The sequence below is a fragment of the Neopsephotus bourkii genome, unplaced genomic scaffold, assembly GCF_033783945.1.
Source record: "Neopsephotus bourkii isolate Nb327-2 ecotype Australia unplaced genomic scaffold, CSIRO-AGI_Nbou_v1 NB_593, whole genome shotgun sequence".
Classification (NCBI taxonomy): domain Eukaryota; kingdom Metazoa; phylum Chordata; class Aves; order Psittaciformes; family Psittacidae; genus Neopsephotus; species Neopsephotus bourkii.
In genome coordinates, this window is record NW_026901094.1 from 251912 (window position 1) to 278974 (window position 27063).

Sequence of the window (27063 nt, forward strand, 5' to 3'; positions counted from 1 at the left end):
GTGTGCTAATGGCAGCGCTGTCCAGGCTGGAAGTCAGCCGGGAGGGAAGAAGGAGCGGTGTCGGAACGCCGGTGTGATTTGGCATCACCGTTCAACTGTTACAACTTTGATATGTTCGTGGGGTTGTCTTGTTTCTGACTTCCCTGAAACACGTTTTGCTCTGCACGGGGTTTTTTGTTATAAGTCTCTTGAATCTGTTCTTCAAATTCCCATTTTTTCGTAAAATGGATAAATACAAGCTCCTTTTCAGACATTCAGTATGCAGGAGGTGGTTTTTGCCTCAGGATTCCACTGGTAGGTCCATAAAAATACAGCAAATCATTTTGTATTGTATTCCTTTATTTGCTTCACTAATATTAAAGAACAAAGCAAGTTAGCCTCTCATATTTCCTCATTATAATTAACAGTCCCCATCTCCTAAATATAATTAGGAGGCCTGATGTAACAGGGAGATGTAGATGTAGTGGCTGTTCACTCTTCCTATAAGTGCATATCCACACCGTCTGGATTATGCCTTTCAAGCCTTGCTGCATGGAAGTGAACATGGAGTTCTCTGTCATAGCTCCTCAGCTCAGTGTCTGGTGCAATTGCACACAGCCCCTTCCCTTAGGGGGTGATGGGAGATGCCTCTGCTTGAAAGAGTCAGCATTTCAACAGCATGGGTATTGGGGAGTGTTCTGTCAAAGCAGAAGATTCCATCTGGCCTCAATACCATTCCTGGCACAATGAGCGTGTTGGATGTTAACGCTAAAATCACGCTGCTTTGGGCAAGACAGGATTTAGTGACACCAGTCACGATGGTCCTTATTCTAAGGCTCCCACACAGCCTTTTCTGTCAGGGTTATGCTGGTCTCCAGTCCAGCGTGAGACTGACTCAAATCGCTTGTGCTTATTCACACACACAAGTCACCACCCAGTTAAAAATTCCATTTCAGAACACAGAGAAATAACCAATTGCTGGTTAACATTTACTGTTCTGGTACTTTGCTTGTCACCTATACCCTGAATTGTATCCCAGCGGAGAGAAATTCTTTGCTCACTCCCTTCCCGTGCTTTTCTTTAGGGAGTTTTGAAATTTGCTATATACATCTATAAACATGTATCACAAGGGGGTGTAATGATAGGACCAGGGGAATGGCTTTAAACTGACAGAGGGGAGATTTAGATATTAATAGGAAGTTCTTCCCTGGGAAACACTGGCACAGGGTGCTCGGAGAAGCTGTGGCTTCCCCATCCCTGGCAGTGCTCAAGGCCAGGTTGGACACAGGGGCTTGGAGCAAGCTGCTCCAGTGGAAGGGGTCCCTGCCCGTGGCAATGGGTTGGAGCTGGAGGAGCTTTAAGGTCCCTTCCAACACAAACCAGTCTGGGATCCTATGATCTGCGTTCACCACTCCAGGTATAGAGAAAGCCACTGTCCTGTGTTCATTAACTATCAGCATAGGTGCTTGTCTAAGAGAAGCACACCGCTGTTGCTTTGCTGATAATCTTCTTTTATTGCTCAGGTGAAACAAAAAGGCAGAAAAGAAAATGAGTTGGCCAGAGAGTTTGCTACAGACTCAGACGGGACCACAGGACTGCAATAAAGGCCAGAATTTTTCTTACTGTTCCAAAAGAGGCGTCATCCATGAGATCACCTCCAGCAGTGGCCATGGGTCTGCTCTGTGCTGGAGCTCCCCTACACAGGTACCAATAGAGGGCAGTGGTAGCCCACATAAGTTTTAAGCTCTTAGTTGTCAGAGCAGCACAGGCTCTGCTTGTCATGGGTTAATCAACAGCAAGACAGGGGAGGAAAAACATTGGCTGTGATGTCAGTACCTTTGGGCAAAACTCAAACCTGAAACCATCTATAAGTTTTAAATTTCACTTTGTTTCGACAAACTGAGGATTGCAAAATCTTGTGTCCTCACAATATCTCAAGTGTGTCTGTGCAGTTTTAGTGGAACTATGGAGTTTTCTTTTGTGTCCTGAGCACTGAGGCAGGGTTGTTGATGTAAAGTGACTGTTATGTTAGACCCCAGGGAGAGCTGCAGTTGTACAACAAACTGAAATGATGTTTGGACTTACAGAGCCCCACGGAGAGATGGAAGAAGTTTTGTTACTTAAGCTTCAGATCTGGACAAGCATTATTTTTCCAGAAGTAGGAAAATGATAGAGATTTTAGGGGGAAAAAAAGCCAATCTCAAACTGTCAAGGGAGAAACAAACCAAACAGAAATAGTTTCAGTTATTGAGGGGTGTAAGCAATTTAATCTCATGGTAGTTTCTTATAAGATGTCTTAATATTTCTCGTTATTATCTCAGTCTCAATCACAATAACAGGATCTTTCATACGTCGGTTTTATGTTAATCTCTTACACTCACTCATCCTTATATCTGATCTGAGCTCACAGTTTACAAATGCTTGAAGGTATTGCAGAACAGAAGGAATTCCTTATTATAAATCACTATTAGACTTAAAGATTTAAAGCACTGTATGAATACAAGGTATTATTAGAATGCTGTTTTAGCCTACGTGTATTTCACCTAATAACTTCCCCATGGCAACTCATGCAGTGTAATCCATACCTAGTTTTATACCTGAGGATAACTACATGTTTTTTTCTCTGTGCTACACCATTTTGGGGCTTTTTTTGTGTGATTACACTGGAATTCCTACTGAGTCATCCAAGTCTAGAACTGTGAGAAACATGCAAACCTGGAGACTGTAATAAAGGCCCCCAAATGCTGAAGGGATTCCAGAGCTCATATTTACACCTCTGTCATTCTCTCTAATGTTCCCCAACCCCACAGTATTTCATACATAAGTGTGTTGTCATTCACATTCCATTCATCTCTCTGGTATGTTATTCTCAACACTGATGATAGCGTAGAATGAGACCTCTCTCAGGGTAGTGTCTTTCTTCCCAGTTGTTTTCCAAGATGTGAATGAATAACACCAGAGAATTTCCTCTCTGTAAAGTATCTTTGGTGGACTGCTCTCACGTCTCTGAGGCATATTTTAAACCTGAGCTTGGGAAGTCAGTAGAAATTCCAGATTTACATTCTGCAGTCATTAAGTGCATCAAGTAGATAAGTGCATGCTGCTAAACTGGAAGGTGAATAACTCCAAGACGGAGACAAGTGAGACAGTTTGCTATCTCATGAAGATTGGAGTTGCTCTTTAACTTGTTATGAGCTCCTCAGCAGGATCATGGCATGAAAACATCTTTATTTGCTTGTGACCAGACCTTTCGTGTTATTTTAAACCACAGAGCTGTCTGACTTTCACACTGCAGAAAATCTTCCTTCAGTCATAAGAAAAGCATTTCAGGTTTTCAGGACAGATACAAATAACAGGAATTGGAATTTGTTCCATTTGTGAGTGCCTTTGGGTAAGTCCTTTGCTTCATTTTCTCCACCCAATGAAAGTGGTGCTTCATGCACTGCTCCCCACATGCAGTCAAATGAGTATTTTGAGGCTGACCTTGGTGGATGAAGAAATAAATTGAGAAAGAAAACGCACCCTGAGGAACGGTGTGAGGGGTAATTAGTGTTCACATGTACTCAAACGTAATCTTGTCCAGTAAATGTGGCAAGCTGTGGCTACTCAGCTTCTCTGCTTAGATTGTCCAGAAGGACTCAGAATGCTTTGAAGGGCAGCCTCAAGGCTGCTCAGAACTGAGGATGCTGGTGAAAGGGAAAGCTCTTATATCTCAGAAAGACATTTGATATATCCTTGGGGAAGCAATTTCCTCAAATCCCATTACCGACAGCCATGTTACAGTGGGATCAGTAGAGGATCTCGTCTCATATGTATTCAGTTGGTAGGTTTGTTTCTTTAGCTGACTCATAGGTTGACCACTGAACCCATTGCTGCTTCAGATAACCAAGATAGGTCTCATCTTAAGTAGTGAAAATAAACCAGGAATCTTTACTTCTGCCTTGAATACAGAGAACTACCCATTAGGCCCTTTACTGTATTTTTCAGTCTCTATAGCCTGTGGGATTGGAAGATCAGTCAGTTATAATGTGTTCTCTCCCAAGTGAGCGACCATTGCCAAGCACAGTAAATTGAGGATGGATTTGGACAGAGGAGCAAAAAGTTTGGATGGAAGAGGAGAACAAGTGGGTGAAAAATTACTCAAGGGTCTCAGAGCAAAGGGGACTGTGGCAACCATGATCTGGATGGGCTGGAAGTAAGTCAGGCATGGGGCTGAAGCTCTGTAAAGCCATGGGGAAAGAAAGACTGAATCTTTAGGATGCTGTTAAGGAAGAAGTAGCACTGAACCATCACCTTGAAGATTCATCCTGTGAGTAACAGGTGATTTAGCTCAGGAAGGTGCAGTGACATCTTCTCTTATTGAGCAAGGGAGTACAATTTATTGGCAAGGCTGTTGTCAGTGTTTGCCAAAGACAGTTGTAAGGAGCTCAGTGATACTGGTGAAGGCCTTCTTCCTTTAGCCTATGTAAAATGTGTGCTCTGGACACTGTTCCCTGAAAGGCCTTAGTTAGGACTTTGGTTTTGTGTCTAAGCATTAATAAATATTGCTGAGCTGTATTTAACTTTTAAAGTGTATTTGTTCATTCTGGGGCAATGCAAAGCTTTGATGAGTTTGGGTTTTCTCTTTTTTTACCAAAAGAAATTTGGAAACCTGAACCTTATTAAAGGCAGAAGGATATTTGTTGTTCAATCTGGTGAGACTCCATCACTGAATGTGCTGCAATTGTAATTACTAGTGTGCAGATGAGAACAGTGACACTGAAACAATAAATCACTGTCCCAGGGCCACGTCTGTAATAGAGCACTCACTGATCACATGCTTTCCACTGTCTGAGATTGCATTGAAACCAGGAGATATCCTTGACCAATAATCCTTCAGAGATCTTTTTATTAGGGTACAGAACATTAGTGCTAATGTCCTAGCCAGGTTTAGTTCAAGTAATTATATCCTGCCTTCCTGAATTCTCTTCCAATTTCAAGTGCATATGAGATGCATCACTTCCAGGTCTAAACCATGAGCAAGGTCATTTGCATTAGAACATCTTGTTGCTTTCCCATCTCAAAGTCATTCCACTTCATTGATGAATGAAACAACATAGGAGGGTTTGGTTTGGTTTTCTCTTCAAGTGCTGCTAAGTTGGCTCCACATCTTTGGCCCAAAAGCAATTTTAGAGGTATTGTGTGTTTAATTGTTTTTCTTGGGTTTGGTACTTTGCCTTTCCGAGTGGGTTTATTGCTTCAACTGCCACACTGGCTCTTGCAGAGTAACTTTCCTCCAGTGACTGTTTTGTCTCTATAGTGCTGTTTGCTTCATAGTGTTACAGAAGTATAATACATTATTATCTAGTAGAACTAGATGATTTTGCAGAATTCCCCAAACCCTTTGATTCCCTGGGAAACTGATCTTCATCCTTTCTTTTAATGGAAACTGATAACTGGTTCATAAATTGCCTCAACGTAGTGATTATCTTGAGTTACAGAGAAGGGCTGTGATGGCTCCTGAGTCTCACTGATTCATTGTTGATCATGAGGAAATCATTTCATCGTTCCATCATTCAATTCTTTTTCTTGTATAATATAAAGGTAATATTTATACAGCTTTACTGGAAGCACACACACTTAATCATTTGGTGAGTGTCACCTACCTTGAGCTCTCTGGACCAAAGGTTTCTCATCAGCAAGGGCCAAGCGTGAATCATAATCTTGGGTTTCCATAATCACTGCTCTTATGATAACAATCAATGTTGTTCATTTGCAGGCCAGATTAATATTTCCAGGCATCATACTTCTTGTGATTTATTACTTTTTCTGCTGTCTGAGTTGGAGAGACAGCAGGCAGGCAGACAGCCTTAGGTGACCCAAATACAATGGCAGGCAATTTAACCTAAGCACTAATAAATCCCTGATAAACTTGCTGAAACAAGAGCTTTTCTCTGTCTTTGATTTCCTCTCCTGCCTGGTTAAGGTCAGGTGTGACCTGCTTTACAATGATGGACAAGGAGATAGTATTACTATCTACTAGAAAATGATTCTGACATGTTTCTGAGTCAGAAAGAGAAAAGGTCAGTCCTCTTCCTCCTTTATCCCAAGTGTACTAGGTAAGGAGCTCCATCCCCAGGATCAAGTTCCCATTTACCTCTCCATCCTGTGTTTCTCAAATGATAATTGGTACACAGCCATCAGTGGCCATAAGTGACCTTCTAATGACATCACCTTAAGATGCAAAGACAAATAGCATGACATGCCGGTTTCTCCTTGCTGTTCATCACTTTCTCTCAGAGCCTTTCACTGCTTCTGCATGCTTCTCTTTAGTATTTGACATTTGTGTGATTACATTGCTCTTTATATCCAAAGTACAGCATGCCTATATTAGAATATTATTAAGCTATTACCCTGCAAGACAGATGTCTGCCTTCAAAAGCCATTATAATGGCTGCGGTTTCATTGCTGCTGAACTTCCTTTAAAGCCAAGTAATCTCCACTGATAATCATTCTGCACAGAGATCATTTGCAATTCTGTAGCAAGTTTTTGTGACAACCTAGTTTTTCTCATTTAAAATACTAATTTAGTCCTACAGAAAGATCCTGGCTGAGCTGATGAGTGTTTTCAATGATAAAACATTTCCTTTATAGAACTTATTAAACAAGACAGTACCTGCTAAACTTAGCCCAAGCTTTAAATCCTTACTCTTCCACTCCACCTTCTGATCTGCTTATGGCCATGAAGAGAAATGGGCAAGCACTCAATGCCACCAGAATGGTTGGAGCAGACAGTGTAGAAGCACACGCAGTCTTTCACAGCCAGATTCTCCTCGGTTCAGGTAGATAAATAGTTCACTTATTGATGCAAGCTTTTAGAGATACCCTAGCCCTGCAGAAAGACACGTCTTTGAAGAAGGGAAGCCTTTGAGAACTATTGGTACAAATAACGTTTAGAATTGAGGTCTGCCAGCATAGTCTCTGGGCAGCTTAATAATAAATGTATGTCAGACAGATTATCAGAAAGAGCAAGGCAGCATTATTTCTTGTGGCACCCAGAATAACAGAGTGATGTTCCATCTCATAATTTACACTGAATATTCATGACAATGTGTCCTAGAAGTCTTCTCCTGAGGGGTGCTCAGGGCATGTTCTGAAGTCTGTGACAGATCAAAGGTAATCTGCATATGTTCAGCCCAATAGCAAACCCCCCCAGTCTTACCCTCTTTGTAACTCCACTGTCGTGCTTAGTCTTAGTACACAGGTGTGTGTAGAATACAGTATTGTTTTAACAAACTAACCTAGCTGCAGTGGCAAAGCAGGGCACAGGGAAACAGGGAATGTCTTGAGCAGAGTTCAAGTCAAAGTCAGTGTTCAGGTTTTGAATGGAATAGAATAGCAAGTTGATGTTTGCTGTGAAAACCTGCTGGCAGATTCCAGTCACAATGGCAGGATAATGAGGAAAAATAGGGTATTTTTTCCTAAGGCACTTTTCAAAATTAGCTAATGCAGCATGCCTTACTTGCATTGTAGTAACCGTCAGTCTTTGTCTGAGGAGGGAATGCATTCTCTCAAAGAGGAGAGAGAACTTGCAGAAACAATATCAGGCGAAGGATATAGGCCCTCATGATGCATATTCACATCTATTTGGAGGCATATTCAATGGCCAGCATGGCAAATGCAAATTACAGGTGTTCTTGATCTATAGACATCTAAATAGTGAAAATAATCTCAAGATCTTATCCTTGAAGTGAGAAGAAAGCCTGTTATGTTAAGCAAGAGGCATTGCAAGGAGCTCATTTGATGAGGCTGAAAGCTAAAGGCCAAAACATGGGATCTGGTATAGGCAGCACCCCTTGCACTGTGTGGGAAGTTAATTCTAACACAAATAACTTGTTAAATGCACAAGGAATTCTGTCACCTGATTGTCTAATACAGGAGTAAGCACTGATCATCTTAAAACAGCAGATGAGATCTAGGAATATCTCTTAAAAACATGTTTTTAAATACTATAGCATGACTACAGCCCATCCTGTCGCAATTAGCAAGTAGTATCAAAGCAGTAGTCATCCTCATGCTTACATGGCAGCTTACATCACCAAAGCTTAATACAAACACCAATTAACCCTCTCAACAATGCTGCAAAGTGTCATTATGGCCATTGCAGGGATGAGGCAACAGAGAGAGGCAGGCAGGAAGATTTGGCCAAGATTGCAGAGCAGAGAAAAGTTCAAGAGTTTAAGGCTTTCAAATGGGTATTTCTGTGTGGCAGACTCTGCCCTTGTCTACAGGTGGAGTTTTGAATTTATTGCCATTGCTTTCACTGTCCTGATGGATAAGGAACATTGAATATCATCATCTTGAGTTTGTTTTTCAGTTTAGTTAGGTCGGGTTTAGGTTGCTTTAAATGTGCTAGAGACTGGACAAAACGTTGGCAAAGCAGGGGACCCTCCAGCAAAAAGGGTGTAGACTTTGAACAAACAGTTGTGAAGAGTTAGAATCAAACCTTCAACAGTCGTGAGGAGTTTGAATCAATAAAAATGACCTTTTTGTAGACTTTTGCCTCTACTTGGGTTTTATCTGGTGCCTATGGGATAAATTCAGTTAGAAAACATCACTAGGCCAGTTTACCTCCTTTTGGTTGCAGACCATTCTTGATCTGGCTTTTGGGGCTTGTTTGGGGATTTCTGTGGAGGGTTTCTGAACAGGCAGGTCAAACCAGGAATATTTGTGCTCTTCAGATGGACTATTCACTGCACATTACTCATAGTGAGGTACGGGTCCTGGAACTCACATGGCAGCGTTTTAACTCTTGGATTGGCTCATAAAGCTTTCCTGGCCATGAAAAACACACTGAAAAACAAGTGATTAATAGCAAATTTTTGGCTAAGTGCTGGCTAAGTACAGTGCTTTCCGTGTGAATGAGCACACCCCAAGCATCAGAACAAATGGACCCAGAGCACAGGGACGTTCATGGGTCTCCCAGATCATCTTCTGCAAGTTTGAATGAATCAAAAGTAAGTCATCAATGGAATCCTTACATCGGCCTAGCGGTTTGGATCGCCTTCAGCAGCATTTAGAGGTTACAAAACTATCTCTTTCCTAAAGCCAGGTCTTCTCTTCAGCCATGCTGCTTCCCTGAGGCTTTACCTGCATTCAGAGCATCATTAATCTGCTTTGTAAAGTTTTCAGCACTGGTATAGAGCTGTATTTATATGGAGTATATTTGCTGCTGGGGCATCAAGGCTATGACTGCAATTACCCACTCAGGCATGGACAGAGCTGTTCTGCAAGAAGGTGAAGGAATCCTTCAGAGGTTGCTGATGGAAAATGTAGTATTACACCTGAATTTAACCCAAAATTCCTCCATCTGAAGAGGTATGACACTGACACAGCCACTTATGTAATAGCTGGTTTCAGTTACTGATTCGCTAATGACTGTTTTGCCCTTGCGCAGTTTGTTCCCGGTTTCTTCATTCCCCTCCTTCCTAGTTGCCATACTGTAGTACCTCTTCCTCTTGTTGACATCTTTGCTAGTTCCCAATAGGAAAGCCTAAAGCTACTGGATTGATTATCACGAGTGAATTGATCCTAAACAGTGCACTGCTCTCCTTCTTTCCTGGGTACCAAGAGGAGTAGGGATCACCAGGGAAGATCTTCTTGTCTACTGCCAGAAGACAGGAGCCAGAAGTACCATCTGCCACTTTCTCCAGGAGCTTGAACAACTGCTTGGGGAGGTTTGGGCTTCATTTGTGACGGAGTTATGGTATCTGTGATTCCAGGATGGCTCTGTTTTACATGTCCACAGTACAAGAAGCTTTTACTGATGTTCTCCAGCCTCTGCCAGTCCTAATTGCATCAGCATTCCTACAGGTACTGAGCTGGAGTAGGATTAAGAAAAAACCACTAGCGAGCAGGATTTCACCATCCTGTGAATCTCTGGAATTGGCTGAGGGGTTGACAGGTCTGAACAAGTGGAACATTATCTATGAAGACTTGTGACTAAAGAAACAAGAACAGAGAACAGGAAGAGAAACAAGAAGGCAGGTGTTATCCCAGAGCATGACAGGAGCAGCTACAGACGTCTTACTCAGAAAGGTGAGTGAGTAGAAATGAATGCTTGGTCATACTGGAAGCAAGCAGGATTTTACTACTGAGGCTGCAGTTTTAACCCTCTGCGCCTCTGGTGGAGGCTTAATGAAAAGCAGGGGTTATGTGGGGCCTTTTCGGAGCAAGGGGTGTAATTAAGGAATGTTTAAATGGCTGGTGACTAGCAGAGCATGCATGTGCTCAGTGCTGGGATTTCTGGGTTTTGTAAGGATGTGCCAGCTAGCTTTAGCCTTGCCAACCCAGGCACTGCTGGTGATAAAACCAGAGCACTAAGAGCTCAGCACAAGTTAAGCGGTGTTACCTACATCCTTGAGCAGGTTTGGCAGCCTTTGCAGCACTCAGAGCTGCTTTGGCTAGATGCAGAGCAGTGCAAAAGGGACACCAAGGTACACCGATGCTATCCTATTTCTGCAGGCATAGCTCACTGTGGTTTCAAGATAGAGATCTCCTCAGCCATGGCTCAGAGCATCACACAAGCAAAGCAATGAATGATGGGATTCTCAGAAGAACTTTTGGTGAGCAGAGCTTCAATGCAGATTCCAGAGATGAGGAAAACACCTGAAAAATCAGAGTCAGTTCAGGACCATTTAGAGCAGGATCAAAAGTAGACATTAAACAATGTTTGGAAGTTCTCCAGGGCAGGGACTGCTTTGTTCTGCCTCTTGCATAGGACCGAACAACCGAACAAGTTGTCAGCACGTCCATAATACCTCTGAGTACTGCTCCTTTCTCCAGAAGGACAGCACAGGAACAATTTCATATTCTACTTTGAAATGATGACAAAGTGGTTCTGGCTTGTAAGAACTAGGAAAGAGCTCAGGAGGCAGAGCCTGATGCGTGCCAGTTCAAGTCCATACACAGCACAGCCAACCAAGTGCAAAAAAGGAGGCACTGGGAGTTTCCTTATTCCCTAGTTGCCCACAGAAGGTTGTCAGCCTTTGAGTGGGAGGAGTAGTAGACTGGCTTATCCAGTGGCCATGAAGAAAGCACCGTGAGGGAGTTTCCACAAAGCCAGAGGAGACAAGTCACGCTGATTTCAGCGAGAGGAAAGCTGGGTTGGTATGCTCCATCCTGTGTAACGAGAGCAAATGTGGGAAGATGGTTTGACAGAGCAACCTGGAGCATTCCAGGGGATAAACCACCATTCATGCAGGAAGAAGTGACGTGAGTAAAGCAAGATTTGCTAAAAATCAAGTTTAAACTGTAGATCTACAAAGCCTCCTGAAGGCAGGAGAATGCAGGATCTGCTCCATGTCCCTGCCACTGCTAGCAGAAGGGATGCTAAAGGCTGCTTTTCTCAGCTCACAGACTGAAGAACAACATGCTGAAAAGTGGGGAATCTCTGGAAGACAAGTTGAGGGATAATGGAAAGTAGTGAAACTCTGAAGTATGAGAGTGCATAACAGTATGAAACAGATGTAACAAGGGAGAAAGTTCATAACTGGTGTGGCTTGTAACAGCAAATTACAGTAAAGTTCACAGTGTGGAATGGCAGCAGGGAAAGCTGCTGGAAGTAGGGGGGATTTTGATGTGTCCTTTCAGTTTGCTAGCTTGTTTTAGGTCTCTCAGTGCAAGTGATTTTCAGCCAACTGGGAAAGTCTTCGTGAATGAGTAGCTAGTGTCCTCTCATTCCTGTGCAAGACAAAAGCACTCTTCTGTCTGGTCAGGCTCATCACACTGCAATGCAGTGTTCTCACAAGAAGTGAGATGTGAGAGTGGAGTGTGCCATAGTGGCACCTCTTGCTTTGGACATTTAAAATGATATTGGACAAGACATGAATATCTGAGCTCTGGAGGAGTAGCCAGTAGCAGCAAGAGGGACCAGCCAGAGATCATCACTAAGCTCCTCCAGGTTAATCTCTGATCTCAAGCCTGGAGCAACAGCAAATGTAGGAAGGGGCAGGTACACTGGATGTTCTCCATGCTGAACTTTCCCTATGCTGCTCATCTGCTTAGTGTCTAATAAGCAACCAAAGTCAGTGTTATGAGCGATTGGATCTATAAAGAGCAAAACTCTTCGTGTGCACTAGCTGTAAGGAAGTACTCAAGGCTAAATGATTGTGGTAGATTTTCGTAAGTGCCTGAGTCCATTCCATGAGGAGCATTAATTCACTAGCTCTTCTTGCCCACATAAAGTAGCTGAAGTCTCCTCTCTGCCTGCACGATACTCTTTGTACCTCTCTTCTGTTACTCTGAGCTGGTGCTAATGTTAAAACAAGGACATATTTAGTGGCATGTTTTTACAATCTGATTCTCATTTGTTTCAGCAGTCTGTCAGATAGGCAAGAACTGCATCACCACCCATGATGAGTATGCACAGTAATCAAGGCTAGTGTAGAGCAAGAGGGAAGAGTGGAATTTGGACAGTTCCTTCAATATATGACAGCTTAAAAGCAAACTATCAGAATTCCCTTATTTTGTATGGTTTTTATCACCTAAATGGGATGCAATTCCATTAATATCAAATTAATATCAATTGGGGAAGAAACTGTAATTCAGGGAAAGGGGCTTGAAGACTTACAGTGTGTCAAGTGTAGCACATCCAGAGGGTGTATTCAACCACTGACATTTGCTGCTGCCCTATGGTGCCTGCAGTATACTTACCCCTTCCCTTCACTACGGTACTATGAGCATTAACAAACATTTTCTGCCCCATTGCAGAGCAATGCTAACATAGCCTTTTTGCAGCTCTAAAGGACTCTCTCATGAGTGTTACCTCCATAATCTCTGTATTTTGAAGGAAAGACCAACTTACTTTTTAACCAGTGAAAGAGCTCTCTTCCCCTCTCCTCCCAGTTGAGGATACACGATGACAAATGAGCAAGTGCAAACAGAAATGGTATCTTGCTTGAGGGACAGCGGTGTCTGCATATCCAGTTCTTCTCCATTTCCTGCAGGAAAAATTCATGGCTGGCTCAGAAGGTATTGTTCTGATGTGTTGCCAGAGAATCTCTACACTGAGGCCTGCAGCCATAATGAAGCAACAGACTTTGTCTTGTGTATGTTCATTGTGCAATAATTTCATTGTCAAGGGTTTATTGTTGCGATTTTCTATTGCACAATATCAAATGAAGTGAGGAAGAAGGGTGGGGGACAAGTAAATGGACATGACAGAATTTGGGTTTCAGTCTTTTGAGTTCTTTAACAAGAATTTAACCTCTTCATCAGCCAGTGACAAGTGGCTCTGCCGTAGCTGTTCTTTCAGGAGCCAGTTGGATTATATTTTTAAGCAAAAGTTGAATTTTTATACCCCCAAACACTGGCTTTTGGAATATTTAAACCCTTTTCCACATGTTTTATGGCATTCCCTTTTAATACGAAAGAGGTGTAAACCATATTACTAGAAGCTGTTTAATAGGGTCATCATTTAGATTAATCATTTTAAAATGGGAGACACGTGTTCTACAGGTTCTGTTTTTCTAAAGCAGAACACAGCACAAAGCAATCGCTAAAGATGTGAGCAGGATTTAGATCAAAGTCAGAAGAGCATGTTTCCCCTGATATTTCTTCTTTCCCCCTTCTTTTTGGATTCAGTTTAATAGGCAGTTTCAGTTGTCTCTGCAAATGACAGTGCTTCACCCTTCCAAGGTAATAGCAAATCTGGTTCCAGCCAATCTCATAAAGCTCTGGGCTGATCTGGAACTCTAAACATTATCCATATCCAAAGTATTCATATTTTCATATAACAAAGCCTCTTGCAAAACCAGTGGGGAGCTGTTTTCCAACTGGGCCAGTGTCAGTAGTAATTGTGCAAGCAGTCCTAGGTGCTTGTGTCTCTGCAGCCCCAGAATTCCGAATCTACTTCTGCATTACTTATGCAGCCTTTTGCAAGCCTTAAATAAGCAGCATTACAAAACCAGGATGCTCTGATTTCATAGTTGATTTAGTCTAGTCAGGTCTCAACATCTGAAGAGAAGAACAGCATTAAGAATTTAATAGGGATGGAATAGCCCACTACAGATGAGCAATATTCTTGGAGAAGCAGGAAGAAATCCATTGCCACGTGTGCCTTAGCCTGAGTAGCTGATCATTTCAGATTACAGAGGTATGTAATTCCTCAAGCACACCTGTGGAAACCTTAATGGCTTCAATTACTGGTGAGCATGCAAACCTCCGGAAACCATGGAAAGACAGAAAGCTAGTTCCTTATGGGAAAATTCAGAGCTGAAAGAACCTTATAGGATCCGTGGTTACTCCCCTATATATTTGTAGAAATTATGATTGTATCTGTAAGAATTATGGCTAAAAAGCTGTTCTGGCCATTAAATAAAGAACACATCACCACCACTCAAACCAACTTTAACTCTAGCATCGCCTTCATGTTAACTTGTTTGTCCAGTTCATTCACTTCCTATTATTCTCTGGATCATGCTTTGAATAATTTCCATGATCTGTTTGAGTCCTGCCCCTTTTGATGTCATCGATACAATCCATATAGGCTGGAGATCTCCCAGGGTATCTCCAGTTAGGGAAGGAAACCTGCACACTTTGGACCAAGACTTGTCTTCTGCTCAGGACAAAGCTGGAGGCTGAGCTTAGTGGCTACTCAAACACTCAAAGATAGAGTTTCTGCCAAGGTACAGTGGGTCTTCTTCAGTCTGGTTTTACTCTACTTTGTATTTCTGTATATGTGTATGTTTGATATGTAGATATACACATGGTTAGATATTTGACTACATGACATGCATGTCTAAGTGTCTGGTGTGTGTTGAACATTGAGCTGCTGTGATAATACATAAACATACACTTGCTTGCCACTGCTCTATAACTTCCACTGACTTTCTTATAACCCGCAGCCTCTCTCCAGGCATTTACCACAGAGAAGACAGGCAACTGGTCACTGTTGTGTGCTTTAAGTTGCTGACTGCAATTGCTGTGTTAAAGAAATTAGTGGTAGGCTGATCTGGGAAACCAGTGGAGAGAGGGTGTTCCGCTGCATGTGCACGTGTGCTTTGGAAGCTTCCCTCTGGGGTTTCTTGCATTATCATTATCATATGCTTTTCATGCTAGTTATTTTGAGAATGCAGATTCAGATGGTATGAACTAACTAAACATAGCTTTAAAAGCCCAGTCAGAGTGTCTGAAAAGTGGGGATTGCCACTGAAAACCATGGTATAGAGGTGCTTTTTTAGATTCCAAGCTATACATAGAGAAAGTGTGCTTGATAGATTTCATTTAGCACTCACTTTTGGTAACTCTAAACCTTTTTCTCATTAGAGCAAGGCTGACAAGTAGGATTCATACAACAGCAACAAATTCCATTTTCCTGTTTTAGTCTCACACAGTTTTCACTTCTATCTTTAAATACCATTAATATTTAAGGACTCATTCAATAAGTTTCTTAACATACACTGCAGGCTCATTTTAATGTATTCTTACCTCATTAAAATGAGAAAGAGCTAAGTTAAAGGTTGAACATGCAATTTAGCATTCGAGTTTAATCTGAATAATGTGTAACTGGACCACGTTGGATTTGTTTCTGGAGTTTGCCACAGATAGTCCCTTGTGTCTGAAGAAACCTCAGTTCTATGCCTTCAGCTGCAAATCTGGTTGATAAAATGGGTAACCAGTGGTTCAGAGTACTGCGTAGTCTGCGTTTCCTTGTAGCAGAGCATGGAAATGCTCCTTTCCCACTTTGATTCTTTATCACACATCTTTTCTTCTAACTGTTCATGCCCTGTTTCTTAATATTTCATTTTGCTTTGGCTCCCTGTCCTTGTTTAATGGCAAGTACATCTAAAATCTGAAGTATTGTGTCATGTTTAACTCTAAAAGTACCCAGGAGGTGCAGATGCCTTGAGTTAACTTTGTATTATTGTTAAACAATACCTTTGAAAATACTAATATGGTATGTATGATGGTCTGTGAGGAAAACAGCTCATGATAATCTGTGTTTCCTTGTCAGATAATATGCTGTGGGCTGTTTTAAAGCTAATCTAGTACATAGCTTTTGGAGTGCTCGTCACTGTTTAAGGGTTACTCCTAACCTTACTGACATTAATACACTGTTTTAGCAGTTTGTAAGGCTAAGATACAATTTCCTATGAAGTATCCTATTCCAAGAACCTCTGAAATAAAGCCATGGTTTAAAATGGAGAGGTCTGCTTGAGGATGAAGACACTGCAGCTTTGTGTATCAGCTGTGGTAACCTCACTGGCACCTCAGACCAAGCCACCACCAGCACCACTTCAAGGCTGTAATGCAATAAAGGACCTGAGCTTTCATTTCCTTCTCACACAGCTCACTTGCAGCAATTCTTTAGTTATTCCTGCAGTCCTTGTCTTGGCTTCAAACTGTGATACTGTATTTGTAAGATTTTCATTTCAAGTCGAGATTGTACCAAAGTGCACTGAGTAAACTTCTCTTAATAGCATAATAGGTAGAGTGATTCACAGGGTGCTGTAATGTTGGGAACTCACCGATTGCAGGACTTGATGTCATGCTCAGTACGTGGAAGTCTGTCAGCATTAGTCCAAACATCCTTAGGTTTTAGTATCGGTTTGGAACATTTCCTTAGTCTGTGCTGGCTAAAATATACATGAGCATAAATAACACATTTTTATCAGCATGAAGCCTGAAATGAGCTAGGGTAGCACAATAGATGTTCTACTTACTGTGACAATGGAGATGGATTTTTGATTTCCACTTACGGCACTCTCGAGTAGTTTTCAGTTTGTGTTCCCTTTTCTCTTCTGTAAAATAAAAGATAATTTTTAGATTCCTGGAGGAAACTATTCATATAAAATATAGGTGGCAATAGTTCTGTTAATAGCAGCAATTACTATTTCTAGGGTCTTCAGAAACAACCCAACAGCATTTTAGTTTAAGTAGTATGTGCAATGCTTTATGCACATCCTAATTTGGTTAACCCCTTCTTATGTTTTCAATTGAGATGTTGTTTTTCCTCCCTTCCTTTCCCAAATACCTCATTCTGCTCATCAGAGCTGTGGAATATTACTGTATTTCATCCTGGAAGCAGCTCTGTTTCAGGGATGGTAGAAATTAATCCTGTTTACCTCCATTCTGCAGCAGACATTAACCCCAGATTCTAATTTTTCCCTTTTATTCACTTGAAAGTTGGATTTATCCTGATTCCTTGCCATAGGGATGAAACCACATTGCTAGTTGAGACAGGTTTGTTTCAGGCTATAGGGCAGCTTGTTCCTCTAGCAATACACTCATAATAATGCATTAGTTCCAGTGACAGTGTTTCAGAGTTAGAAACTGATCCTTAGTGTTCTTAGAAAGAAAACTACACACCCCTTTGGCTGCAGACTCCTCAGCTCCCGCATTAGTCACTAACTTTGAGTATCCATACTACCAGAGAAGTCATAGCCTAAGTGTGATAGATTGCCTTGAGTTACTTCAGCAGCACCGTGCAGGACATCTGAACTTTGCACTATTTCCTGGTGTCCCAGCTCACAGTTATTTTCAGCTTTTGCTAGCACCAGACTCATTGGCACCCTGTTTGAAACAGTCCATACATTGGCCATGGTCTCTAACAAGATACTTCTCTTTTTGCCTTGAACAGAAACAGACTTAGAGGATGGAGCAGGAAGTGGCAAGAGAAGAAGAGAAGAAAGAAGGCTTGATTGAGTTTTACGATTCCTTCAAGGATATGTTTGAGTTCTTCTGTAAGAACACAACAATCCATGGCACCATTCGCCTCGTATGCTCAGACAGCAATAGGATGAAAACAGCATTTTGGACTCTACTTTTTCTTGCCAGCTTTGGCATGTTATATTGGCAGTTTGCACTCATGTTCAGCCAGTACTGGGCCTACCCTGTTGTCCTGACCATGTCAATGCATTCAGGGCCTAAGATGTTCCCTGCTATAACCATCTGCAACCTGGACCCATACAGGTAACCTGTGCTTCCCCCTTGTAGTCATGTGTTTAGTCACAAGGGTTCAGGAAGGGTTAGCAAGGTGATGACTGCAGCCTGGAAGAGCCTCTCTGCCTCTCAGAGGTGGAAATGGACTATTGTTACTTCCAAACTGGTTTTAGGATAAGATCTTGTTGGGAATTGTGCAACAGCTTGTAGCAGTTTGTTTCACGCACTGAGTCAGGATAGAGGGAACTTCACCTTGTGACTTGGCTCAAGCTGCTAACTGATTCTGTGCTCTGATGAAAGCATGGCTACTGTGTGCATTCATTCCTAAGTAAACTCCCAGTCCCTGGAGTGATGCATGCTAGAGCTGATTCTGCTTGGGTTTTCATACCACAGAACGGCTTTAAGGAAGGAACTTCTACAGAAGGCTGTGTGGCTCTGCTTGTCAAACAGGGCTCACACAAGAGTAGCAACTTATCAAGACATTTCAAATGACATAGTAAAGGAATTATGTAGTTTCCTCAGAATAATTATCTAGTTGGCTGACAGGAAGAACAGTTTGTGCTGCTGATGCTGCACAGCTGCAAGTTCTGAGGTTTACAGTACAGGATCCAGCAACTGGAAAGTCAGCTACTACTACTAGTTTGAGTTATGTATGTTAAGCATAGGTACCCTAGTTACTGAGTTCTCACACAGACACTGAGGTCTGCAGAGATCAGCTCTTCCATACATACATAAAATACACAAGGTACATAAAATAGAATGCCTTTGTGTAATAGAAATGTGGATATTCACAAATACTTCTGTTCCTTGCAGATTTGAACTGGTCAGTGAACATCTGGTTCAACTGGATCGCATGGCAGAAAAATCCATTGCTTTTCTCTATGGCATCAACACATCAGCCAGCTTATTCCACGTGAATGAGAAAAACATCCACATAAAAGACCTGTCAAGCATAGGCAACCTCAGCAGATCTACCTTCAAGCTGAGCCAAAACTTCTCACTCTTAAGAATGCCTGGCCACAGTAACAGGTCAGGGAAGAAGCATTCCAGGGTGGGCTTCAGGCTGGTAAGTTCATATCCTCTTTGAGACTTTAACTTGGCTACAGACACAGCAGATAGAACTGGATGCTTCCTAAAGGACAGGAGACAGAGGGGAGACCACAGTACCTGAGTGAGCAAGCAAGCAGGGAAAGCCCACAGATGATGTCCAGGCCAGCCAAGCTCCAGCTCATCAGGAGGTTCATGATCATGAGGCAGGCTTGAGATCAGGCTATGAAGTTAATTCACTGGATCAAGAGGGTCCACAGTGAGGCAGGAGCACAGCAGCTTGGCTGGAAAGCAGCTCTAGACCCCAACCCAAAGAAGAAGTGAAGCCCCTGGGCTGAGTTTAAATATGCAGCTGAGCCCATGGGCAGAGGGTGTGGTTGGAGGCCCCAGGTGAGGCTGCTCAGGGCTGTTAAAGCCTAGCAGTGACCTCAGGGCCCTGACAAAGCTCTCACAAGGTACATTCAAAACAATGAGTGAAAAATCATTGTACCCCTTTCTAAACGTGTACAGAACACATTGTCTGAGCTGGTGAGCCAAGAAATGGCAGAGAAACAACATGCAAGGATCCCTTCAGTGTCTAAATGTTGTGGTACTGGGGCACTAAAACTGTTGTAGATAAAACTAAAGATGGCAATAAAAAATCAAGAAGATGAATACAGTAAATGTGTATCTGTGACTTTACAGGAGCACAAATGCTTTGGATTCTTCATATCAAAACCAGGGTTAGTATAGATCTAAGAGCAGAAGCCAGAGAGAGATTTGACATGGGTTGAAAGACTGGCAATTTTTGCCTGATGATCATCATTTTACCCCATCCTGAAGTCTTTCACCCTGAAGTCACCCCCCAGAATCTGGGGGTGTTCACTTTTCTGAGTAAGAGTAAGAACAAAAAAGTGTCTCAGGACTTGGCTCTTGATTCATGGACTATAGAGAATTTCCACTAGCCCTGTCCTCTTTTCCCTCTCACTGAGATCAAGCAGCACACCTAACTCAGCTTGGAGAAGAGTAGGTGCTTCCCACGTAACAAGATGTCCAGAGGTCCCATCCAACCTCAACCATTCTGTGATTCTGTGATAACTAAAATGATCAGAAACTTCAATCTCTGATGAAAAAATAGTGGTTCCCCTTTTTCCTGTATCCAGCATTGCCTTTACCCCCTGATCTCTGTTACCCTCAGACTGTCATGTCCTGGCTGTACTGAATGGCCCCTCTCTTCTTCCAGTGCAATGCCACAGGTGGGAATTGCTTCTACAAGACCTATTCATCTGGGATGGATGCAATTCTTGAGTGGTACAGGTTTCACTACATGAATATCATGTCCCAGCTACCCGTTATAATCAACATTTCTGATCATGAGGAGCAAATAGAAGATATGGTCTACTCCTGTCAGTATGATGGGGAGCCCTGCAGACCCAGGTATGTTACTTCTTGAGGCTCTAGTTGTGTTTTCAGTAGGTCTCAAGGATTTGAGAGATGAAACTGAGCCTACACTTCACCTCATGGCCTACTGCCAGGCTTAGCCCTGGTTGGAGATCCAGCTGACAGAAAGAAAGAACAGCCTTTCATGATCAGAAATTCAGAATTAGAAATTCATTGAACCCCAAAAGGGTCAGATGGCCTTTAGACATCCTTTTGTCCCTAGAGGCAAAGACATGAGCCTGCTGCACATACCCATGGCAAAGGTACCTTCTTTTTCCTGCATGCCTAAGGTCTCCACTGTGGGAAACTCTTCCACATATGTATCTTCCACATACACCAGTGCACTCATCTGTGACACAGAATAAGCAGAAGGCAAATTTAAGTGTTTCTGAACACTTCCAGCAAAGAGGAAAAAGGTCTCCAAAGGTGGTTGTGGATCGTTTTATGAGATAAGGTCCTTTTTTGTCTTTCCTGGAGGCAATTGACTCTTAGTTCTTGTGCATTTAGTGTTTCTGATGCTTTTATGTACTCTCCAGTGAGTTAACAACTCTTTCCCATAGGCACTGCTGTACACACACAGACATACACAAAACACATCCTACATAGAAGTAAAGGTGCTGCTACACTCATAATTAAAACCCATCAACATCTCTCTTGATTTCAGTGACTATGTTCACTTTCACCACCCGGTCTTTGGAAGCTGCTATACTTTTAACAGCAAGGGAACAGACTCTTTTTGGACAGCTACAAAACCAGGAATTCCTTACGGTATGTTATTTGGCAAAGGGTGGGAAAAAAAGATAAAGTTAATATAATTTGGCTATGGCTTAAGTACACCTTCTATACGCAACTTACTGAGATACAGCCCCCTCTTCTAGTCTGGTGGCACAAATGGTGTACTCTTATTTGCTTGCTTCACTAGCCACATATACATGATAACCATATCAGCAATATCTTAACTTACAGCAAGCAGAATATTACTAGTTTTGGAATAAGCTGGTGCAGTTATTATCTGATCACTTACTGGGACTCTAGAAAAAAAATGGCTTTTCTGTGAGTTAAAACAGCAATTCCATCAGTGCTGAGAATTCAAGACTTAGTGGGGTTCCTATTTTGGCCCAGAATAAGTTGTTATCTGCTTCCCTTTCTCTGGTTGACAGGACTTTCCCTTATCCTGAGAGCAGAGCAGAAGGATCACATCCCACTCTTGTCTACGGTAGCAGGTGTGAAAGTGATGATACACAACCACAATCAGACACCATTCCTGGAGCATGAAGGCTTTGACATCAGACCAGGCATTGCAACTACCATAGGCATTCAGCAGGTTAGCCACTTGCTCAGGAGCATTGATTGTTTCCTTACACACCTGTGGGACTCCTGGCTTCACTTCTTGACTGTGCATGTACATGTAGTAGCAGGTGTACATGTATATGTATATATATGCAAACCCCTTTTCACTGGGCTCAGGTTCCAGTGGGTAAACCAAAGTGATTCCAAATGTGAAAGGGGCCTTTTGGTCCTCAGTACAAAGGTCCTGTGGGGCTCTTACACCTCTTGCATCTCATTCCAGCTCTACACAGGGGGCTGCATGTGTATAGCAGGATGAGAGCAAACATTCAGTAGTGATTTAGTTATTTGACATGATGAGTTACTGCTTGTCACCTGAAGGGTAGTGATTTACCACGTGCACTCTCCTACCTTTGCCCTGGTACTGTGTATGTTTTATTAGCAAGGTATAGCTCGGCTGCTCATGTCTATTACTACATTTCCTGCCCTGTGTATGATGCTCCATCCAGTTAAGATTAGATGGTGATGGATAGGTCCAATTACAGCTCCTAATCACTCAGGCCTCTTCTCTGTGTCCACAGGATGAGGTGAATCGCCTGGGTGGCAATTATGGGAAATGCACGACTAATGGCAATGATGTGGATGTTAAACTCCTGTACAACAACTCCTACACCCTGCAGGTATTGTCAGAGCTGCTGGCTGAGGCCCCAGCTTATTCACAGTGGATTAATAGCAAACAAATCCTACCTTACTCTCCAAAGAGCTTTTACAAACCAGCAGGTTCACTGCTGGGGATAACAGAGAGATTCATGCCCCTTTGAAAAGAAGCTCACAAACAGGGTGTTGTAACTTGGGATGTGTGTGGAGGATACTCAGTCTTAGACACCAGGGCTCTTCCCTCCTTGTAACACAGGAAAGATCAGGCAGCGAGCCAGTCAAGGCAGCTGGACCGCTCTGCTAGGAAATTCTTGGGCCATCAGGTCTTTATTTGTGTAAGCAGTTGCTCTTGGCTCTCCATGTTTGTTTAACTGAGATGTTACTCCCATAATGAAATGGGAGAGATTTCTGACCGAGCTCAGTACTGTTCCCAGAGGTAAAGACAAGGAATGGAAAGTGAAAACCTTTTGCATCATCGTACTCCCGTACTGGCTGCTGTCTTTTTGCCCTGACAGAGCTGTGTGTTGTCTCCTGTCAGCTGCAGGCTTCTGCTGGAGGTTGAGGCACTTGAGAGTTTCTGGCTCATCCTATTTTTTATGCCTTCTCCATTTCCCAGGCTTGTCTGCATTCCTGCTTTCAGCACATAATGGTTCGGAAATGCGGCTGTGGCTACTACTACTACCCGCTGCCTCCTGGTGCTGAGTACTGTGACTACAACAAGCAGCCTGCGTGGGGTAAGAGCAGCAGACTGCTGTCCTGTCCTTGTGGAAGGAACACCTTCCTGCAGTGGTCACTGGTTACATGACTCCATAGATCTGCCCTTCTACTATGTGCCTATTTCCTGCTCAGACTAATGCTTCACATCGCTGAACCCAGCCAGATGGCAGACCCCTTTGTGTGTGGAAATACCATGGATATAGTGCATAAAAAATCTCAGTGCTATCAAACATCCTTTTATTAAGGCCATTAATATAAGGTCAAGCTCTTTTGTATTGTCAGCATTGGTGGCTGTGCTGCTGTAAGACAAAGCTTTGAAAGACTTCTCTTGGTTTAGGTGGTTGGCCTCTCCTCAGCAGATCTCACTGCACACATGTAATTAGTTCCATTTGGAGCCATTCCAAAGTGAGAGTGAGCCAAAAATAGGTCTCTCAGAGAGTGCTGTGTGCTTGGGAAGGCCAAGGTGAGGGCAGAGGCTTTGGTAGCCTTCCATTCCCTGAGGAAGTGTCTGAGTGTGTTCCGTTTCTTTCACCAGGTCACTGCTTTTACCAGCTGTACAACAGGCTCCGAAACCATCACCTCAACTGCTTTGAGCAGTGCCCCAAGCCCTGCCGGTAGGTCACAAAAGCAGAGTGCAATAAATGCCAGCTTGCAGAGGAAAATCACACCAGGGGAGATGTTGGAAACTTAGTGGGAAACTTATGGACCCATGGGCACTTTCTGAAGCTGAGATTTCAGTTTGATGCTGGATTTTGAAACCCTTCTGGTTTTCCTCCTGAGCAGTTTTCAGGCATCCTTTGGGTTTATGTTCTAAGCTGATTTAGAAGCTTTTCCCAAAGTTCTCAGAACTTCTGATTTAAACAAGTAGTCCCCATTGCTAAACTTCTTCATGTATTCACTTTGAAATGCCAAGAGCCACAGTGACCACAGTCTCCATTTTTATCTCATCAGGGAATCACTGTACAAGGTGTCTGCTGGGACAGCTAAATGGCCATCAGCGAAGTCTCAGGTAGTCCATACAGACAACTCCTGTGTTTAGAGGGGATGCTATCTTTACTGTGCTTGCCGGAACATTCAGGGTGCAAACAGTGAGTCAGGCCACAGCAGTGGAAGTGGCAAATAAAGCAAAGTGGTCCAAGCCCTGTGCCCAAGGGAAGGACCTTGTAGCTGCGATGCCAGACTAAGATGTACATTCAATTCCAGTCCTAATCCAAACTTCTTTGTGACCTTAAGCAATTCGCCTCACTGCCTCGGTTCCCACCTACAAACTGGTGTTAATGACTTTCTGCTTCCAGTGGGTGTTGTGGTGTAACAACTCATTACTGCCTGCGAGGTGCTGCAGGGCTACGATGGTAACTCTGTGAGTCAGCAGATTGCCTCTTGCCATTTCTCATGTTCTGATGTTAAATGGGTATTCAGGCTGTAGGGCTGGGTAATTAATTGATGTGATAGAGGTGATAATTACATGTAAATACAACCAATACATTTGGAGAGAGGAAATGATTTGGTGGCATTGCCAGTAAGGGCAGAATTTAAGAACCAGAATACCACACAACTAAGCTATCAGTGTGTCTTTGCTTGCTGATGTGGCAAATACAGCTACCATTTGATAGCTGTCACTCTATGTATAAACCAGTCGATTACATCCTTTGTTATTACTTGCAATGCCCATTTGATTGCTAATGAAATCTACATTTACAAAGCATTAAACATACCCAAACTCAGAAGGCAGATTGCCAATAACATACCTCTACTCTGCTGCAGGACTGGGTCCGCCAAGCTCTGAGGCATCAGAATGGATATAACTCCACCAGCAACAGGTCAGTCACTGTGAGAAGGTGCTCCTCTTAAAACTGTGGATTAACTCTTCATCCCTATGGATGAATGTACAGGGTTATCCAATGAATTCCCCATCTTTGCTCACAGCACTGTGAGACAATCACTTCTGTAACCTTTTCCCAAGCTCATGTTTAACACCCTCAGGAAGAAAGGCTGAGTGGGGAGATGAGAATGCCAGACTTCCCTTGCACCAGGTGAATGGCTTGTGGACATCCCACCATTGCTAACTGCTCCCTTCCTCCACTACAGGAAGGATATTGCCAAGGTGACAATCTTCTACCAGCAACTGAACTACCAGTCTGTGAACGAGTCTCCTTTACTCACAGTAGGTTGCACTACATCAGCTGAAACATTGCTACCTGTCATCAGTTACAAGTGGGTTGTGTGGGGTTGGAGGGGGGATTATTCACAGCCCCCAAGATGGGATGGGATTATTCTTCTTAGGGAATAGACTTGGAAATGTCCCATTTTACACAATCCCACAGAATTGCTCCCCAGATGGCAGGCAGCTTGCTGACCTGCAGTAATTCCGTGTCCCCAGAGCTCTGCTGTGTTTGATAAACACAACCCTTTGGTTCTTTCCACAGGAGAATCTCCTTCTGTCCAGCATGGGAAGCCAGTGGAGCCTCTGGTTTGGATCCTCAGTGTTGTCTGTAGTTGAAATGTTTGAGCTGCTCATAGACACACTGGTCTTGTCTCTCCTCTTCTGCTACCAAAGGTTCAGGTCAAGGAAGACAATGAATGTAGCTCACACTCCTGCTATCCCCAGCGTGAGCTTGACCCTAGAGAACTATCGAGTTGTGCAAGAGGAAGCTGCAAAAGGTGATGATTCTGCTCATCCTCACCCTTGTGCAGTGGCTGTTGCCATGGACAGAGGAGATCTGCATCTTCACCCCTTCTCCAGCAAGGTGGAAATGCCAGAGCTTTGCTCAGATGTGGTGCTTAATGGGTTTAGGTACATGAAAGACAGCACTTTGGGAGTGGAAGTGAACAGCTAAGGGTATGTTTGTGTGCACAGGGAGACTTGGAACTCCCATATTGCTCAGGTGCTGTCAGAAAGGTTGCAAACAGAAACATTCTGTGAGCACTAAACACCACACTGTGAGCTTGGCAATCCTCCTCCAGCTATTACAGTTCATTATTAAACCATCCGTGTGTCCTGGATTCAGGCATCATGCAATGTTCTTTTGTTCCTCATGAGTATCCAGGGAGGGGAGAACTGTTCTTCTCCTCTCTGGGACAGTCGTGGTGTCCTCATAAAAGCCTTGAATAGCTTTTAAACTTCTAAAGCCTTGTGAGGAAACCAGCCTGTGGCTTCAGACAGGCCCATCTACATTTCACACATGCACTCAAAGGGAGAAGTCAGCCTGGCTGTAAAGGGAAGGATTTCCAGAGGAGGCTGAGGGCTGTGTGCTCCTGTCAGTCAGGATGACAGAGCATGTCATGACAAGAGGTGCCTCTGATCACAGCTTTGCTTCCCAGACACCTCTCTGTCCTTAACCTGGGTCTTGAGGACAACGCACAGGATGCTGCTGCTGAGATGCTTTTACATTAATTCAAATGAGACTTTACTATCCTGCAGGTAAGGAAAGGGAAGAAACAGGGCTGAAATCTTCTGTGTGTCACAGGCAAAGCTTCAGATTTATTGAGGAGATTAAAATGCTGCATTTTTGTTGCAGCCCATGTATAAATAGAGATGGTTCAATGTTAATATTTGACAGTAACTTATGTGTACATAAAGAACACGTTTATTTTGGATGCTGTTTGCACAGGAGCATTTTACTGTTACACTCTTGTTTGTGGCTTGCTGTGGAAAACAAGAGTTAACAGGAAACCACTGCCCTTTGTTTTGTAGCTTTTGTAAGTAATAAAATGCTCTGGATACAGACTGTGACTGGGGTTCAGTTTGACTTTGTTTTGTCTTCAACCATTACCTGCGTTTCTTACTGCCTGATGGCTCCTTCTCAGTGTTGGGAATGGAAAAGGCTTCTTCAGAGTGCCCAGACATTACCTGCAGAAGCCTAAATGCACAGGGTCAAATCATGGAAAGAGGTCTGGTTCCAGACGCAAAGGTGAGATCCCCATAGCCTCCAGTGTGCTGCTGACCCCAAGATGCTTTTAAAGCCTCACTTTTTTGCTTCATTTGCTTAATTATTTCTGTTTGCATTCACAAGGAGAATCTACAGAGACATGGAG

At 43.0% G+C, this 27063-nt stretch overlaps 1 protein-coding gene across 4 annotated transcripts; it reads left to right on the plus strand.

The window, feature by feature from the left end:
- The first annotated feature begins 170 nt into the window (after nt 1-170).
- SCNN1D (sodium channel epithelial 1 subunit delta) lies at nt 171-26761 on the plus strand. Of its 4 annotated transcripts, none has more exons than XM_061351504.1 (14): nt 171-294; nt 1503-1683; nt 17600-17931; nt 18715-18967; nt 20171-20364; nt 21032-21135; nt 21528-21691; nt 22236-22334; nt 22928-23045; nt 23564-23642; nt 23980-24037; nt 24793-24848; nt 25117-25192; nt 25455-26761. In XM_061351504.1, the coding sequence occupies exons 3-14, from the start codon at nt 17615-17617 to the stop codon at nt 25863-25865; spliced, it is 1929 nt and encodes a 642-aa protein (XP_061207488.1). In that variant the 5' UTR covers nt 171-294; nt 1503-1683; nt 17600-17614; the 3' UTR covers nt 25866-26761. The 4 variants fall into 4 exon arrangements, with proteins under 4 accessions (XP_061207488.1, XP_061207489.1, XP_061207490.1 ...); XM_061351505.1 differs by lacking the exons at nt 171-294; nt 1503-1683 and adding exons at nt 8530-10056; nt 10483-10583; XM_061351506.1 differs by lacking the exons at nt 171-294; nt 1503-1683 and adding an exon at nt 8530-10056.
- Nucleotides 26762-27063: the final 302 nt, after the last annotated feature.

Bases quoted from the DNA above. Each gene is read 5' to 3' on its own strand.
- SCNN1D (XM_061351504.1), top strand. From the start codon at position 17,615: ATGGAGCAGGAAGTGGCAAGAGAAGAAGAGAAGAAAGAAGGCTTGATT. The intron at 22,335-22,927 runs GTATTGTCAGAG...TCCATTTCCCAG, and splicing joins ACAACTCCTACACCCTGCAG to GCTTGTCTGCATTCCTGCTT. The intron at 24,038-24,792 runs GTAGTCCATACA...ACTCTGCTGCAG, and splicing joins GGCCATCAGCGAAGTCTCAG to GACTGGGTCCGCCAAGCTCT.